General features: G+C 36.8%; 1 protein-coding gene across 1 annotated transcript in view; it reads left to right on the forward strand.

The window, feature by feature from the left end:
* Positions 1-19,332, forward strand: part of CUBN (cubilin) — a 273,842-nt gene that overhangs the window by 15,301 nt on the left and 239,209 nt on the right. Inside the window, exons 9-16 of the mRNA XM_019460669.2 lie at positions 1,400-1,531; positions 2,394-2,489; positions 4,568-4,686; positions 4,870-5,056; positions 6,205-6,317; positions 8,887-9,121; positions 15,825-16,006; positions 17,815-17,977. Of these exons, the coding sequence (XP_019316214.2) occupies positions 1,400-1,531; positions 2,394-2,489; positions 4,568-4,686; positions 4,870-5,056; positions 6,205-6,317; positions 8,887-9,121; positions 15,825-16,006; positions 17,815-17,977 (1,227 nt within the window). The remainder of the gene's footprint in view (positions 1-1,399; positions 1,532-2,393; positions 2,490-4,567; positions 4,687-4,869; positions 5,057-6,204; positions 6,318-8,886; positions 9,122-15,824; positions 16,007-17,814; positions 17,978-19,332) is intronic.

The following is a 19,332-nucleotide window of genomic DNA, read 5'->3' on the forward strand; positions in this document are numbered from 1 at the left end:
CCAGCTTTCTTCTGTGTGTTCATTTCTTCACCCACAAATACAATAATTTTCTTAGGTAGGGTTTTAGAGAGGGACTGTTTCAGTCAATGAAAAGAAATATTTTTTAAAAATGTAAAAGGTTTTAAACATTCTTAGAATTTTAATCGTTATTATAGGAGTAATACAACTCAAGGTAACAATGGATACAAGCAGAAATACCAACAGTAAGGGGCGCCTGGGTGGCTCAGTCGGTTAAGCGGCCAACTTCGGCTCAGGTCATGATCTCGCGGTCCGTGAGTTCGAGCCCCGCGTCGGGCTCTGTGCTGACAGCTCAGAGCCTGGAGCCTGTTTCAGATTCTGTGTCTCCCTCTCTCTGACCCTCCCCCGTTCATGCTCTGTCTCTCTCTGTCTCAAAAATAAACGTTAAAAAATAAAAATAAAAAAAAAAAAGAAATACCAACAGTAAAATGACACTCTCTCTTCATCTTCAGTCTCATGCTCTGAACGAGACCACTGTGAACACATGTTCTCTCTCCTCTTCTTCCTTTTCCTTCTCTCCTACAAACACATAGACACGTACGCAGGTTTTTAAAAAATTCTTTCTCCAAATTGGGATCATTCTTTGCATATTCTTCTAAAATTTTGTGTTATTAGCTAATGTATATATTTGAAAAACGTTAAATATGTGCATGTTATTAAAAATATTTGTAGTATTCGACAGTAAACATGAGTCCTAATATATTTAATCATATTGATGATCAAGAGGGTTTTTCCCCCCCTTTAAACAACACTGCAGTAGACCTCTGCTTGCCTACATCTGTAGATGCTGGCAGTTTTATCACTGCAAGAGAGTTTTTAGAAGAGGACTTGTTAGTCAAAAAAAGAAGTGGACTTGTTAGTCAAATATATATATATATATATATATATATATATATATATATATATATATATTTATATTTTAAAGTTTATTTATTTTGAGAGAGACCAGTGAATTGGGGAGGAGCAGAGAGAGGGAGAGAGAGAGAATCCCAAGTAGGCTCCACACTGTCAGCACAGAGCCCCAGTGTGGGGCTCCATCTCACAAACCATGAGATCCTGACCAAAGCTGAAATCAGGAGTTGGACGTTTAACCGACTGAGCCACCCGGATGCCCCCAAAGGTATATATTTTAAAAAATGTTAATGAGTACCGCTAGATCTATTTCCAGATAGGTTTTACTAATTATAGACTTCTGACTAAAAGCATATGAGAACCTCACTTGCCTGCCTCTTTGCCAGAATTTGTTTTTAAGAATGAAAATCTCATTTTAATATGTAGTTTCTCAGAGTGAAGCAAATTTTTATGTATCTTTGGCTATATGCGTTTCTTCGTTGTTAACTTGTCTATAGAGCTAACTTTTCAAATCTTCTGGTTTTTCTAGGCTGGCAAGGAAACGGATACAGTTGCCAAGATATCAATGAATGTGACATAAATAATGGCGGTTGTTCTGTGGTTCCACCTGTTACGTGTGTGAATACATTTGGGTCTTACCACTGTCAGGCCTGTCCACCAGGTGCTACGCCAAATTTCCCAACACCATTATAGGCGAAACATTTGGAAACATGGTTTTGTGCTCCATTTTAAATATGACTCTGTCTAAGGAGATGTACTGAGCAGTGCAGAAAGTTTTATTTAACTTACAGATTCAGGGCACATTAGGTCAGCTCTATTATAAAAAGCAATAACAAATATTTTTAATACCAGTGGAAAACAACAAAACTTTACAAATTGTGAAATAGCCTCTGGAGATAATGCAGAATTTGAAAAATTTTCTCTGTGGATCACAGACCTACAGCTCCATTGTTCCCCCAAATACTCATGAGATGTTTTGCATATAAAGTTTACTCAGTAACAGGCAGACTAGTAGGCATATAATACCTGTTCAGAGTTTCTCTTCTCTTCTGGAAAGAAGTCATTACTGGTATTCTGTGATCTAAACTGAGTGACTATCCAAGAAGTTCATGGAGTTCTAAGGGATAAACTGAAACCCTATTTGCTTTATTAAGTTAGTACTTGGGACTTCTATAGTAATTTAGCTCTTAGATCATTAAAGTCACTGTAATTAGAAAATGTCAACTTGCTTAGTGTCAGCAACTGTCTCAGTCTACCAGTAGTTTCATGCATCTTTTCATCTTTATTCATTTCCTTTTTTTGTCCTTAGAAACACCATTAGAACATGGTTTCTGCAGTCAGTTTCCCAAATGGTTGTCCTTTTTCTTAACGATAGGAATTTGTTTATGACACTTCATATTTACCTTTTCTGTTGTGATGATAGAAGCTCTCTGGTTGGATTTTATGATGTTTGCTTCTTGGATTGGGATTCTTCTTCCATCTTCTTAATGTTGTTTGTCATGCCCTGTTCTCTCTGTGATCAGGGTACCAAGGCAATGGAAGAGTGTGCACGCTCGTCAATGTCTGCTTGGTCGATAATGGAGGCTGCCACCCACATGCATCATGCTCCTCAGTTCTAGGTGATGACTCCTCTCTGCCTCTGGTTTGGGGTATTTCATTATGGCCTTCTGAAACAAATCAACATTTTGAAAACAATCCTCTAACCTCAAAGTTCTTATTTTGATCTTCAAACCAAAAATAATCCATGTTTTAAAACTATACGTTTGGATTTTTTTTTTTTTTTTTAAATGTGTAGACTATGCTCTCTGTGGTCTGGTCTAAATTAGCAATATTTCCCAAGATAATCAAGCCAGCAAATTAAATTTATGACTGTGTTTGAGCACATAGGAAGGAGAAAAGGAGGAAGGACCACCTGTCAACTCCTTCTAAGGCCTCTTTCATTTCTATGCTATTGGCCAGGACTGAGCCCTGTTGCTAACCCTGGCTGCAAGTCAGGCTGGGAAATGTAGTTTATTTCAGGAGCTTATGCCCTCAGTTAAAAAAGAATTCACTACGAAAGAATGGAAAAGTGGATCTAGGGGGATAACCAACAGTGTTTGCAATGCTGTGTAAAAGAAGTTTCACCTCCTATAATTTAAAAAATATATATTGCTTGAGGCACCTGGGTGGCTCAGTTGGTTAAGCATCTGACTTTGGCTCAGGTCATGATCTCACAGTTCATGGCTTTGAGCCCCGCATGGGACTCTGTGCTGACAGCTCGGAGCCTGGAGCCTGCTTCAGATTCTGTGTCAACCTCTCTCTCTGCCCCTCCCCACCTTATACTCTCTCTCTCTCTCAAAGATAAATAAGCATTAAAAAATTTTTAAATATATATTGCTAAGTTTTCTCACAGAAATGTATCAGTTTATACTTCCCAACAGTGTATGAAAACTACATGTTTCCCACTCTTGGCAATAATGGATACTACTGTTATTTTTCATTTTGGTCAAGTTTACAGGCAAAAATTGCCTTCCTATTATTTTGATTTTGACTACATCAAAATTACCTTTTTGATTACTAATAATTAATATTTTTTATATTTTACTGCCTTTATTTTTTTTCTATTTTTTGTATGTCCTTTGTTCATCTGTTTTCTCATTGATGTGTAAAATTTCATTATGTACTAAGAATAATATCTCATTATCTGTTTTATGGTTTACATGTATTTTCCCTGGCATATTGTTTTTATTTTAATTTTGTGGTGGTATTTTCTATTTAGAAGTTTAAAATTTCTATGTAGTCAAAAAGGTAAATCTTTTTTTATAGGATTTTCTCCTCTTAGAATTAGGCTTTTCCTACCGAACTCTAAAAATAGTCAGGTGCTTGTTCTTTTATACTTTCTTTTATTTTTAACATTAAGATCTTGGATCTTTTTAAGATTTATTTGTATCTATGGCATCAAACATTTTGCTTGATAGTTTTGTTCAAATGGGTGGCTCCAACTTCATTCATTGAATAAAGTATCATATCTCTTGCTATTTCCAAATACTACTTTTATTTTTACGAGTGATATACGTGATATATATATAAGCACATATGTAAAAGAATATAGATGTATACACACACACATACATGTACATTTATGACTATTTAAATGTTTATTAAATGATTCAGAGAGTACTGAAATGGTTAAGAACGTGGATTCTAGAAAAATAATGCTTGGATTTTGATTTTCTCCCTGGCTTCACTGTATTCCAGCTGTGTGTCCTGGGTCAAGCCACCGAACCTTTTTGTGTTTTGTTCTCATCTATAAACGGGCATTACAAGAGTACCTATTTATAGTCCATATAGGGCCAGTGCTTGCAACAGATACCGTCTTTTTTCATAAGAATATTCTTTTCTCTCAACCCCTCCGTGAGAAACTCTTTTTTCCCTTGGCATACCTCACATTTGTACGCACCTCAGGACTGTGACATATGGACTGACAGGACCAATGTCAATTTGTGCATCAAGTATTGGAATGTAATGCCTTCTTTATTTTTAAGATGAAACATAGAAAAAGATCCTAATACTTCCTCTTTATAGTTGGCATGTCTGCCCCTAGGGATATGCAGACTTGATTTTGGCAATTCCTTGTCTAGACAACAGAGCCTGAGTTTTGTTACTGGGTCTGAATGAAGGAGACCTGTATTTACGCTTCCATTTTTATTTCTGACAGGTTCTTTACCTCTCTGTACTTGTCTCCCGGGATATACTGGAAATGGCTATGGGCCAAATGGATGCGTGCAGCTCAGTAATATTTGCTTGAACCGCCCCTGTTTAAATGGACAATGCATTGTGAGTCCTTGTTCTTCCTTCCTTAGTAGTTACCATTTAAATGAATTATTACAAGAATTCTAGAAGGTGTGTGTGGCTCAACACCTGCTACATACATCACATAACCCTTCTTTGTTCTTTGAGTTGGCTTAACGTTTATCGTCCATTTATTTGTTTCATGGCATTATGGTTTTCTTTCCCTAGGAAACGGTTTCTGGTTATCTTTGTAAGTGTGAATCAGGTTGGGCCGGCATCAACTGTACAGAAAATATAAATGAGTGTCTGAGCAACCCCTGCTTGAATGGGGGGACTTGTGTGGATGGCGTCAATGCGTTCAGTTGTGAATGCACACGTTTCTGGACTGGATTTCTGTGTCAGATTCCCCAGCAAGGTATGCTCAGCGTCTCTTGTACCACAGCTTAGAAGGATCATTCCTCAGTGAGTCCTGCTGCAGATTCTTCCACTTTCTTGTCTAGTTGCACAAATGCTTCCAACTAAGTCTTTCCTTCAAGCACTAGTATAGAATTTACAAGGTAAGTATTTATCTCAATTTAGGCCAAGAAGAACCTTCCTTCAAAGGAAGAAGTAAATTGGTATTTGCCGTTTTTATTATGTCTGTTCTGAAAACAGAATATGCTAAGATATTGTCATTTTCTAAGGGAAGTTTTCTCTACAGCAGCCATTTAATCTCCCTATAATATTACTCATTAAATCGTATCACTCTCCTGCTCTAGAACATACAGTCACTCCCCGTCGCCTGTTAAAGATTGGGACTCTTCCTCAATTATCCTCTATAACTAGGCCTTACCCTATCCAATCAACCTTATTTTTCACTAGTTTCCTAATAATACTCCCTATCCAATCTAGACATCTTTTCTTGTCACTTGATCCCATATACCACCATGCTGTGTTCCAATATTTGAGATATTTATTTCTCCCTACTTCTCTGAATTCTTCCATTGCTTCACATCCAAATGTATCTGTCCTTCAGGAGTACTTCACCTTCAAGCTTCAATCTCCTTCATCCAGCCTCTCCTGATTACTCGTCCTCTCTCAGAGCTCTTGATTCTGAATCAGCACGTCTATTGAGACCTCACTATGTGTTCAGGACTATGGTAGATACTGTGGGAAAATAAGCATAAAACACTATCTCCACATATTACTTGCTGATCTTCTGGTTGAGGAGGCACATCTAATCCAAAATGGCAGAGGAGAGACAAGAAGTAGATAAGAACTAAGTTGCTTGGGGTCAAATCAAGTATCATGAGGTGGAGAGAATGGGAACCAGAGAAAACAAAAGGGGGCAGAGGAGGTTCATGGTGGGGGCAAGGAAATCCCAAGTAGACTTCAAACAAGAGGTGGGATTTAGGTGGGTGTCCAAAGACAAAGGGGTGGGAGGAAGAGAGAACCGCAGGGCATTTGTCTCCAATGTTAATCACTCAGACTTCTCTAATATTTCAGCAGCAAGGTTAGAGAGAGATACCTAGCCTCCTCCTTTTCAGAGTCTCTGTAAAGAACAGTTCATCTTTCCCTTGGCAGTTTGTGGAGGGTCCCTCTCTGGGATGAATGGAAGCTTCAGCTATAAAAGCCCTGATGTTGGTTATGTGCATGATGTTAACTGCTTCTGGGTTATCCGAACTGAAGAGGGAAAGGTAAATGTAATAGCTCCTGTCTAAATGCACATTTCGTTTATCTATGCGAACATGTAATATGTGTATATATTCCATAAAATACACATAGTGGTAAATCAACTATCATGTATTGAGGACTTGCTCGGTGTCAGGCTTTGGGCTAGGTATTTTATGCATCTTTCCTAAACCTTACAGGACTCTTTGAAAAAAGTAATAGTGTCCTTATTTTGTAGATAAGATAAGGGAAACTAAGAGAAGCTAAGTAATTTTTTAAAAGCATTTCTTAGCTGGTAATTAGAGGAATAGGATTTCAAAGTCAAGTTTGTCTTGTTTCAAAGTCCAGGCTTTGTCCAGTATGGATAATTCTCTGCAGGGATTGGCTGACTGCAAGCAGGGAATTTGTAAAGTCCTGCTCTCACTGAGACACTAGTGTTTGAGGAAGACCACTCAGTGTTCTGCTGATTATTATGCAAAAATAGGGACTGCTATTAAGATGGGTTTCTTATCAGTGCTTCTTTGTGCCATTGGGTGTGCCATTGTGCTGTGCTAATTGCTTCACCGACATTGTGTCATTGTATTTTAACCCTTGTAGCCCTGAGAGATAAGAATTGTTACTCTCGTTTTACTATGAGGAAGTGGAGCCTAGAGCAGCTGAGGAATTTGTCCAGGGTCACGTGGTTTGTAAGTGGCCTGCAGTGACTCAAACCCAGGCCACTCAACTCTGATGACTCTGAACTGCTGCATGGACACTCCTCAAATTCAGATCTGACCCTGAAGTTTTTAGTTCTTCTATCCCCAGCATTCATTACTCAGACTTTTCCAAATATTTATTTCTCAACCAACTCCTGGACTCATTAAAATGAACTTGGGTGTCTGGATAGATAAGGTGTTCCCTTGCAATTCTGTGAACTTTTCCCTGTGAACTGATGTTACAGGGGGTCATTGTACAATGGTCACAAAACATTTTTTCCCTTGAGAAGGGAGGATTCTTTGGAGCCTGGTGACCCTATAATAGCATAAACTCCAAAATCAATTTCCCAGTGGGTATGTTATGTGAATTTCCTTCCTTCCATTTAGTGTTCATGAATTCTATTTCCTGACATTGAAAACATTTTTCTTTCAAGAAAAGTCATTTTGTGAAAAAATGTTAATAGTTTTATTATCGATTTGTAAAATAAATTCAGCTGTTTTCCTTGGTTGTTTTGATTTTTAAATCTTATCTCCACAATTTGCACAATATAGTAGAAATTTTATAGAAATCAGGATAGTTCAGTTCATGAACATTTATTCAATTTTTATTGAAATTTCTTCAAGGACAAAAATGATGTAATGTTGGGTAACAGATCTTAAAAATACCCTAGCATAGAATTTCAAAAGTATCCTGATATCCTTTTTCATTAGCTGAATGCTGTTGTTGTTTTAGATCGCGGTGGATATCAAATTCAACAGCTTCCTTTTAGCAGTTTGGCTGTTTTAAATGATACTATCCAAAAAATTTTTATTATATGAATTATATCATTATATTTGAGTTTGTACATTCTAACATTTTAACTTGGAAATGTATGTTTGGGTTTATTCTCTTCTACTTGTATGCTCAGAACACTTCAGATTACTTTTTCCCTGTTCTCCACTCTTGGTGTCACCCGTCTCTTAATGATATCCAACCACTGAAGACTTGGGGACTTTACACATATCTATACCATGCCTAGCTCAGTCTATACCTGAAGTTGTCAATCTGTTAGTATCTCATTAAGAGCTTCAGAGAACCCTCAGGAATCAGCATTTCTGGGGATCAGTGAACATTTGTGTGGATGCTGCACACTACAGATTATTCAGGTGATCAGGGTATAAATTCTTGTGAATGGTCATATTTGTCAGTTAAACTTAATTCAAGGTAGGTTTTTTACATGTCCATTGTATTTTACTGATTTCGAAGCATGATTGTCAGCTCTACATTTGAAGTGCCTACGTTTAATGGACTTGACAGTTAAATGAAATCTAGGTACGTAAATTTCATTAACCGATTCAGTAACAACTCAGTGGGTATTTTCAGTTATACAAGATAAGTGAGTTCTAGAGATCTGTTGTTCAACATAGTGCCTATAGTTAACAGCACCATATCATGTACTTCAAAATTTGTTAGGACAGTGGATCTCACGTTGTGTTCTGACCACTAAAAGAAAGAAAGAAAGAGAGACGCAAGGAAACTCTGGGAGGTGTTGAATATGCCTAGCACACTGACTGTGGTGATGGCATCACAGGTGTTGGTATATGTCCAAACTCATCCAATTATACACATTTAATATGTATCGTTCTTTGTATATCAAGTATACCTTAATAAAGCTGTTAAAAATCTATTTTATTAACATCAAGATTTTTGATATATTTTGATATTGGCAGAAGCCTAAGCAATTTTTAACACAAGTTATCTAATAATATGTAGGGTTGTCATATGTGTTTGCAGATAATTGAGAAATTATAGATCTGTCTTTTGAAAGGTGAATTAATATGAATGCTTCCTTATTGGGAGAAATGCTTTAGAATTGACATGGAAGTGAAAAATAATGTATTGTGACCTTTATGTTTTTAGGTGCTGCGTATCACTTTCACTTTTTTCCAGTTAGAATCAGTGAACAATTGTCCACACGAGTTTCTTCAGGTTCACGATGGAGACTCCTCTGCGGCGTTTCAACTTGGAAGATTCTGTGGCTCTGTTCCCCCTCATGAACTCCTCAGTAGTGACAATGCCCTCTATTTTCATCTCTACTCTGAACATTTAAGAAACGAGAGAGGCTTCACAATAAGATGGGAAACACAGCAACCAGGTAAGTGTAAACAAGAAGAAAAATAGAGCAAAATCTTGAGATCAGTAAATTTTTTTGATTAGTATTAGACTTGTGGATAACATTACATGTTTTGAGATCTAAGGATTATATAATACTTTTGTAATTCCTTTCACATCAAATAAATCTGCAATGCATTGAAATTTCATTTTGTGTTCAGAGATAATAAAATTTGGATGAATGAAAAAGATGAGAAATCATGAATCTGAATGGACCCCTTATGAAATTACTGAACAACATTTTTATAAACTTTACTAGTAAATTACTGCAGGGATATTGTTGATGACATTGTCTACTCCTTCACTTAGTGTTCCTTATCTTAGTGACCATTTGATACTTCATTCTTTGCGTTGGTATTTTGCCTTTTGGAGCTCTACTTTTTTTTTTTTTTACTTTTTACTATACACTTTATAAACATGTAAAAAAGTAAAGAGAGCAGTACACTGAACCTCCAATTCATTCATCAATAAATCTGTCCATTTATGTCTGGAATTTCTTATCTTTTCAATCGGTCTATTTATCCTTGTGGCACATTGGCTTAACTACTGAAATTTGAAATCTGGTAGTGTAAATCTTACAACTTTGTCTTTTATAATATGCTTAATATGGGGCACCTTGTGGCTCAGTTGGTTGAGCATTCGACTCAATTTTGGCTCAGGTCATGATTCCAAGATTGTGGGATCAAGCCCCATGGGGACTCTGTGCTGAGCATGGGGCCTGCTTAAGATTCTCTTTCTCTCTCTCTTTGCCCCTCTCTGCTGCTTGTGTATTTGCTTTCTCTCTCTAAAAAAATTTTTAAAAATATATACATATTTATTATATATATAAAATATATTATATTTTAAATATATATGTTATATTTTACATATTATATACATAAATATATATATTATAATTTTAGAATCAATTTTTTAATTTCCCCCCTCCCCAATCTTCTGGGATTCCTAAAAATATTGATCCTACCAATTTATGAACATGGACCATCTCTGTATTTATTTAACCCTCTTATAATTTATCTTAGTGATGGTTTATAGATTCCTTATATTTTGTTGTCTTTTTCTAGATATTGAATATTTTATATTATGTAAAATGATGCCGTTTTCTAAAATGGCATTTTTATTTGTTGTTAGTATGTAGAATTATGATGTATTTTTAAAAAACATTTGATTTTGAATCTAGCCACATTGCTAAATTCATTAATCAATTCTAATAGTTTTTTTTTAGTAGATTCTTTTGGATTTCTCTACATACACAGCTATGTTCTCAATGAACAAAGCCTGTTTTTCTTTGTTAAGAAACAAAATTTAATGGAGTAAATTTGAATCTAATTGTTTTTATGAAATAATGCTTGAATTGGCCAGGATCCTATCCAGCAAACAGAGGGGAGCCCTAAGAAGTTATATAAAATGAAAAGTTTTTATAGGAAGGAATGGCAAGGCAAGAAGTTATTAGCAAAAGAAAAAGATTGATCCAGGCAAGGTCTTCCCTTAGGGGGAAGAGTAAGGGGTCTGATCATGCAGATTACCTCATCTTCCTTTGGGAGATGGAGAAAGCCCATATGGCAGACTCATGGCGCTGAGTGGAAAATTCCTGACTGACAGGTTAAGATTATATTTCCGGGGAAGGTTGAAAGTACAATTAGACTAGGTATTAAGCCCAAGTTTGAGGACTTGGCCTAAGTGGCACCATTTTGGGCTTGTGGTTTTCCTTGTAACACCTTCCTTTCCAATCTTTGTAACTATTATTTCTTTCTTTCCCTCAACTTATTTATTGCCCTGGCTGGGACATCCAGTACAATGCTGAACAAAAGTGGTGGACTGGGCATTATTATCTTGTTCCCAACCTCATGGGAAATGTTCAGTATTTCACCATTGAATATAATGTTTTAGCTGTAAGTTTTTGTAGATAACTTTTATCAGATTAAGGAAGTTTGCTGCAAATTACTATTACTGTATAATAAATGACCCACAAATTTAGTGTTGTAGAACATTTATCATTTTATTATGTTTCTGATTTTGTGGACCAAGAATTTGGAAAGAGACCAATTGTCATTTGATTTGGTGAGCAGTTATTACCAGATGTTGGCCGGGATTGTAGTCATCTAAAGGCTCAGTGAGGCTAGAAACCCAAGCTCGCTCAGTTGATGCTGGCTTTTGGAGAAGAGTTGAACCAGGCTATTGACTTGAGTGCCTACATGTAGCGCCTCTGTGATGTTGGTCTTAGATTAGTGGAACTTCTTTCGTGGTCCTTGGTTTTTCTTAGAGCAACCATTTCAACAGACATGGGCAGGTGCTGCATGGCTTTTTCTGACCTATCTTGGAAGTCATATTGTTATTTCTGCCATACTTTTAATTGGTTGAAGCACTCATAAGCCCACCCAGATTCAAGGGGAGGAGACATAGACCCCATCTCAATGGAAGAAGTGTCAAAGATATTTTGAATGCTTTTAAACCATCTTACTTTTTATCCCTAGCTTGTCAAGAGTTTTTATCATGAATGGATGTTGAGGTATATTAAATACTTTTTCTAAATCTATGGAGATGATCAGATGATGCTTCTTTTATTTTTCTTCTCTCCTCTCCTTCTGGGATTCAAATTACACATATGCTGGAGATTTTGACTATGACTCGTAGCTCTTATATTTTTTATTAGGCCTTCTAGAGTCTTGCCCTGTGCATATACAGCTTAAGATTCAGCTAAGGGCCCAAAGAAACTCCTATACCTTTTTGGGGTGCCATTGTCATGCAGCTGTCTTCTCTATAGTACCTTATTCGAAAATCCCGGCCACTCTAGTAGCCCCAAATTCTGAATTTTGTTTCTTTCACCCAGTAAGAGGATTGCTGCTCCTTGGACTCCCACTGCCCTGTGCTGTGTGTAATTTGGAAGCTGCCTGCAGGGAGAATCCTGGAAGGAACATGGGATTTATCACATGTGCTTCCCTTCCCTTCCCTCAAGATCACAGCCCTTCACTGTTTGCTTCTCAGTGCCTGAAAACAAAACTAAAACAAACAATAATTCCTTACAATTACAGAATCCTAATCATTGCTCACATTTATTTATTACAGAAACTGCTGTTATCCCAGAGTCTAGATTTTGCTGTTTATATCCCATGTGCCATTCCTCATGCTGTAAATGGGTAGTTAAATCAAGCTAGAGGTTTGATCCAGTTCAGTTTTATCTTTGAGGAGACAAAAATAATCACATTAGAAGGTACTAGATATCCACTTGTCTCCCTATTATGACTGCAGCATTGATTCGAGTGTTTTGACTGTCCCTGGTTGATCTTTCCATTAGAAACCTTCACACTTTCTGTAATGGTCTTAGCAACCCTTAGGTTCATTGTTTAGGTTAGTTGTTCACTGGGGCTTTCAAAATGATGACAATTGAATTTTATCATTTCTTCTTTATTTATTGTCTGGAGTTCTTCAATAGAGTTGAACTTTCTCATGTCAACTATTCGGTTACATTCCCATATAGATCATAAAGGAAACATAGGATACATGCTTGATTCTTTCTCTAATATTTCCCCAGTATTCAAATTAATGACTTGGCTTCCTAGCTTTCTTCAGAATGAACAATTAGTCATTATTTCTTTTATTTTTTATTGATTTTAATACTCAGGAACACACATTTTATCATATTTGATCTAATCCATTCTAAACTTTTTAATGTTAAAATGTTCCATATTTGGCTAGTGGGAGAACTGATAATTAGTTTCTAAGCCTCTTTGACCCAAGTTTCTGTTATCTGTAGAAATTTTCTTGCTTTCTGCCCTGAAAGATTTTCTAGGTTCTTCATACATATTTATTGTGTTAGGACCGGAACAGTTCATACTCCTCTACCGGGAAATGGTATTTAGGTTTCATAACCTGGGTGCTAGGAGTGGCTATTGCTACTAGACTGAACAAAGTCTCTAGAACTTTCAGTGGAAAGAACTGGGAAATATTTTTATTATTTTTAAAGGAAAGGTATATCATGTATTCTTAGTGATCTTCCAAAATATTGGCATATTGAAATTATAGGTTTTTTAACTTTATGTTTGTACTTCTCACTTCGTGAAAAATCCTGGTTCCCAGTGACATTCACATATTACCTACGTACCTAATCCTACTGTGTGAATTTTCAAAATAACAATACTAATATTATTACTAATAACATGATAACTGAAAGCCATTTAGTATTTCTCAATTATTCTTTTTGTACTTAATATATGTTTCACTCCAGTTCTGCAATCAAACTTTACAGTGTTTTAAAGTGTCTTGGAATATTTCTCCTCTCCCTGTTTAAACTGCTAGCTTAATATAGTCATTTCATTTTGCTTGTGATTTTAAAGATTTCACTTTTTCATTTTTATTGAATTTTTCTCTATCATTATGTGAAACATATTCATAGTTCCAAAGCCAAATCAAACTTCATGGTAAATTTAGAGAAGTCTAGCTTTTATCCTTATCCCTTCCATTTTATTCCTTTCTTCTTTAAAAGGTAACAATTTTGGGGGCAACTGGGTAGCTCAGTAGGTTAAGCATCTGACTCTTGGTTTCGGCTCAGGGTATGATCTCCTGGCTTTGTGGGTTCGAGCCTGGCATTGACCTCTGTGCTGGCAACGGGGGGCCTGCTTGGGACCCTGTCTCTCCCTTTCTCTCTGCCCTTCCCCCACTAGAGCTGTCTCTGTCTCTCTGAAAACAAATAAATAAATTTAAAAAAAGGTAACAATTTGTATTAGTCTTGGATTTATCCTTCCATTTCAAAACTATAAGCAGATAATCACATATAATCATATTTTTCCCTTAAAAAAAAGATAACATACAATATACACTGGTTTGTAGTTTGCTTTTTCACTTGATGTGTCATAGAGACTAGTCCATAACTAGACCATAGTGTGCCATTAATAGACATCTCATACACTGTCTATTCAACCAGGACTTTCTCGTCGGATATTTGCCTTGCTTCCAGCCTTTTGGAATTCCAGATAGTACTGCAACAAAGTCCTTGTGAACTTGTCTTGTTGCATTTTTGCCAATGTATCTTTGAGATCAATTTCTAAAAGTGTGGTTGCTTCGTCAAAAAATAAATGCCTAACTTTTTGCTAGACTTTGCCATAGTCTCCTCTGTAAGAATTGTACTCTCTTGTGTTCTCATCAGCAATGTATGAGAGTGCCTGTTTCCCCACAGCACCGCCAGAATTTGTTTTCAATATTCTGGATATTTATCATTCTGAGAGCTAAGAAATGGTGTCTCACCAAAGTTCTTATTTGTATGTCCCTTGTTGAGAGTGAGGCTGAACATCTTTTCCATGTAAAAGGACGTTTGAATTTTTACCAGTGAACTCTTTGTTTATGTCTCTACTCCTTTTAGAAGCTCTTCATATATTAGAGATGTTAATTCTTTGTATTACATATTGAATTTTTTTCCCCAGGTCTCCATTAACATTTTACTTTGCTTATGGAATTGTAATTCTTTTTACCCATATGGTAATTGAACTTCCAAATTTTAGGAAACTTCTCTGCCTCTGAGCAACTGAGGTGTTTTTGTATTAGGAACAGTGAGAATCATGTAACTAACTTGTCTCATTTTTTGCCTTGGCAAAAGACTTGTCTAATAAGTAACCTGTGTAGTTATGTAGATCCCACATCTTGCATATCTGAGATACCACCTTATTTTATTTTTTCTAATTTATATTTACTACAGTCTAGATTTTTATTTAGTATCTCTATTTTTCAATTTTACATTAGTATTTCTTATAAGCCATCACAGACTCTCCGTTAAGTAAATGTGAGTATTAATAAAGGAAAGATTCTTCCAGTCACTGACATACAACTCTGGGGGGTAATTAATGGAGTGGTAGTGGAGTGGGTGTCACAAAGCCTGGTCCCACCTTTCTTTCACTCCATTCCTGAGCAAGGCAACTGCCCATGCATATTTGAATATGTTCAATTTATAAAATGAAGAGTTTAACTATTATCCTAGTGTTAAGAAATTTTCTCACATGAAAAGTATGTAGCACTTAACTATTCTAATGTATGAAACAATCTGGTTTGTTGAAAGACATAGGGGTAACAGAAGTTCTAGAACTTTTTAAGAGTTAAAAATAACTTTTTGGAGCACCTGGGTGGCTCAGTCGGTTAAGCATCCGACTTCGGCTCAGCTCGTGATCTCACGGTTCATGAGTTGAGCCCCGTATCAGGCTCTCTGCTGTCAGTGCAGAGCCCGCTTCAGATCCTGTGTCCCCCTCTCTCTCTGCCCCTCCCCCACTTGAGCATGCGTGCTCTGAGTCTCTCTCTCAAAAACAAATGAAAAAACTTTACAAAAAAGGGAACTCTTTAAGAACCAGAACTTGTAAAAGTTATGCAGAAATTAACCTCCCTCAAAGTGAAAACAATATATCTATTATCTCATTATTCATCCCTCAGACAGTTCAGCACTGTATTTTAAAATCATATCACCATGTAATAGCTGATAAGCACAGAGCTCAATGCATGTGACTCATTCATTTATCAGTTAATATTCCTAGATTTATAACTGTATCAAATTGGAAAACTGAAAGCCTTGTTTAATTTATGAGGGTGTCCCAAACTGTACATAGATATTTCAACAAAGCTTGTCTTCTTGCAATAAAGGCTTCCGTAACGCTATATAAATTATAACATGTATACAAATGTCAAGTTATTTTTTCCTCTTATTTTAGAGTGTGGAGGTGTACTGACAGGCACTTATGGTTCTATTAAGTCTCCGGGATATCCTGGAAACTATCCTTCAGGAAGAGATTGTGTCTGGAAAGTTATAACCAGTCCTGGCCTCTTGATAACATTTACTTTTGGGACCTTGAGTCTGGAGCACCATGATGATTGCAGCAAAGATTATCTTGAGGTAAACAAATGTAATTAGATAGAACATGTCATGATATGGTTAGAACTCAAAGAGCTATGGTTTGGTGATACCTGTGGATGACTTCAATTTCCTTGCAATAGTTAGATATAGTTTTCAGTAGGCAGCCAATGTCTGAGCCTTTGCTGATTCCTTATTCTTAATTGTGCCAGCTTGTTGCTTCTTCTGGGTCTCATTTGAATCTGGGAAATAGACTGCCTTACTTTTCCCTGTCATTTCCTGGAAGCCCAGTCCCCTAATAAGGGAATAGAAGAATTAACAAAATAAACATTCAGTAACGGGTATCTTTTCCAATGAAGAATCAAGATTTCAGTTATCTATGGGAACCCAACATGTTATTTCCACAAGCTGGCTATAGTGTTCCATGAAGAAAAATAACTTAAGAGCAATTGTGTTGTAATGCATTGCTAAAGGGTGAGCCTAGAATATACTCATAATTGTCATTGGGAGAAGAAGAGCCAATCTGTGTCCCTCCTGGTTACCATTAGCAAAAGTTTAAATTATACAAGTAGAAAAATGGGCCGTTGTATTCAAATGCCCTAAGCGTATAGGTATATCTGAAATGTTGCTCTCCATTTATAGACTGAAAAGATCATTGAGAAGAGTGAGTTTTTACATTGCTCTTGTCTTTTTGTTACCATAAATCACAGTAGTCCTTGCAGTAGTGATAAAAGACAATATGCCCTTCCAAGCCCATTAGAGAATGGAGGGCTTTGGAATTACTCACAAAGGATAGAAAGGTGTGACTGACAAACAGGGATCTCCACAAATCAAAGTCATTAGTAATTTAGCAGTTGTAATGGATTTGAAACCTTTGGGAATGACTGGAAGATCTACCCCTCCCTGGAAAATTTCAGCACCATAATCCTTTAAATGTTGACGGTAGCATGGATTTTTTGAAATTAATTTCAGTGAGTTCCATCATATTAAAATTAGAGGCTTTGTTTTTTGCTCCTACATAATTCCTTGATACATATATAATAGAAAGCATTAATCATTCTGATAATATTGAAATGCTTCTCACTTCTCAACAATATTTCAAGGAACTAGTTATATATAGGAATAGAATAATGCTGTCCTATAGCTTTGTGGCCAATAGAAAAAGTAATTTGAGTGGACGGAATTCGCCATGTTAAAATATTATTTTGTTCACTGATGTTTGGTGTTCTATGATGTACAGGATTTGCAGTTACAACAGAGTTATAGAGACGTTACCGTGATTATTTAAGAAATTAAAAACCAACAATTAAAAAGAATTTCTCAGATCATACGATCATTATCACAGTACCTAATTAGTATTAGGATTATATACTTTTAAAATACATTTAAACTGTCTTTATGTTGTTTCTGATCTGACTTCACTTCCTTTCCACCTCTGATCCTTCTGAAACAAGTTGTGAATCAGTCAACATTGTTAGCATTCCTCCTTCTATTTTCTTTCAATATATTCATTTTCTCCTTCTCAATTAGTAGGAATTAATTTATCATTTCCAAACAAACACCTGGTGGGGGGGGGAACCTAGGAAAGAAAACATAGAGAAAGATTCATGAGAAGATTTCAAAGTACACATCTAGCCTCGGAATTAAGATTTAGACAGAAGATAACGGCATCAGGGATGATGGGTGCAGGGGACTACCGTTTAGTGAGCTGCAGCTGATATGTGCGAGATGGGAAAACCTGTAAGAGCCACCAGTTTCAAATGACAGGTTTTCTGAAGTTAAGGTACAAAATGACTCGTTTTGTCAACATCTGACCACTTTGTGCTTAATGGTTCGTTCTTTTGTTTTAGATTCGAGATGGTCCTCTGTATCAGGACCCTGTTCTTGGAAAGTTCTGCACCACTTTCTCTGTACCACCACTGCAGACCACAGGTCCCTTTGCCAGAATTCATTTTCATTCTGACAACCAGATTAATGACCAAGGCTTCCATATCACCTACTTAACATCAGCATGTAAGTAACCTGAACAACTGGGAGCTTCATATGAATGTGAGGGACTGTGCTGTGCTTTTATGCTTAGAGCTTGTGTTGACATCTTAAAACAAACCAGCAAACAATGAAAAACAAGAAAATACTCTGATTTTAAAAAAAGTTTTTTAATGTTTATTTATTATTGAGAGACAGAGGGAGACAGAGCATGAGCATGGGAGGGACAGAGAGAGGAGGAGACACAGAATCTGAAGCAGGCTCTGGGTTCTGAGCTGTTAGCACAGAGCCCGACGCGGGGTTTGAACTCACAAACCGCGAGATCATGACCTGAGCCAAAGTTGGATGCTTAACCGACTGAGCCACCCAGGTGGCCCCTCTATGATTTTTACTTTGGGGCTTTTATTCTTAACATACATCATTGTGCTCTGATGAGAATTCACAGGAAAAACACCTTTCAAGTCTCAATATCAGGAAAACTAACAGTGAACACCTTCCACAGGTCTCCTTTCTTAATTTACTCTGCCTTCGGGCTGAATTTATAGTAAACTTTTTGTAATCTGTGTGGTCGGTGCATACTTGTTCTCTGTGCATGTCACTCCCCCCTGAGCACATCCTGCTATTCTCTGTTCATTATTCCTTTAACTGGATTCATTTGTCTAGTTGTATATATATTTTTTGTCACATGTCTTTTATAAACTGCCTCAAATCTTTCTGGAATGAAGGAGAACATAAGCGTATTTAAAAGGCAATTTGGGGGTGCCTGGGTGGCTCGGTCGGTTGAGCGTCTGACTTCGGCTCAGGTCATGGTCTCACAGTCCGTGAGTTCGAGCCCCACGTCGGGCTCTGTGCTGACCGCTTAGAGCCTGGAGCCTGTTTCGGATTCCGTGTCTCCCTCTCTCTCTGCCCCTCCCCTGTTCATGCTCTGTCTCTCTCTGTCTCAAAAATAAATAAACGTTAAAATTTAAAAAAAATAAATAAATAAAAAAATAAAAGGCAATTTGTAGGGGCACCTTGGTGGCTCAGTCAGTTAAGCGTCTATCTCTTGAGATCGGCTCGGGTCATGATCTCTTAGTTCGTGAGCTTAAGGCTGCTTGAAATTCTCTCTCCCTCTCTCTCTCTGCCCCTACCCTGCTCATGCTCTTTCTCTCTCAAAATAAATAAATAAACTTAAAACAATCAAAGAGCAATTTGTAGAAGAGGACGTTAGATTGGAAGTTAGATTACGCATCTCTGTATCTATTTCTTTAGGCTCTACAGGGATGTTCCACAAGCACACAACAAACTGAAAATATAATTGGAGACATAAACCTGTACAGGGTGAATTAGGTGGATATATGATTGTGTGTGTATGGGTGTAAGTTTCTAAAAATGGTATGTAA

The sequence above is a fragment of the Panthera pardus genome, unplaced genomic scaffold, assembly GCF_024362965.1.
Source record: "Panthera pardus isolate Hobbes unplaced genomic scaffold, ASM2436296v1 HiC_scaffold_6, whole genome shotgun sequence".
NCBI lineage: Eukaryota > Metazoa > Chordata > Mammalia > Carnivora > Felidae > Panthera > Panthera pardus.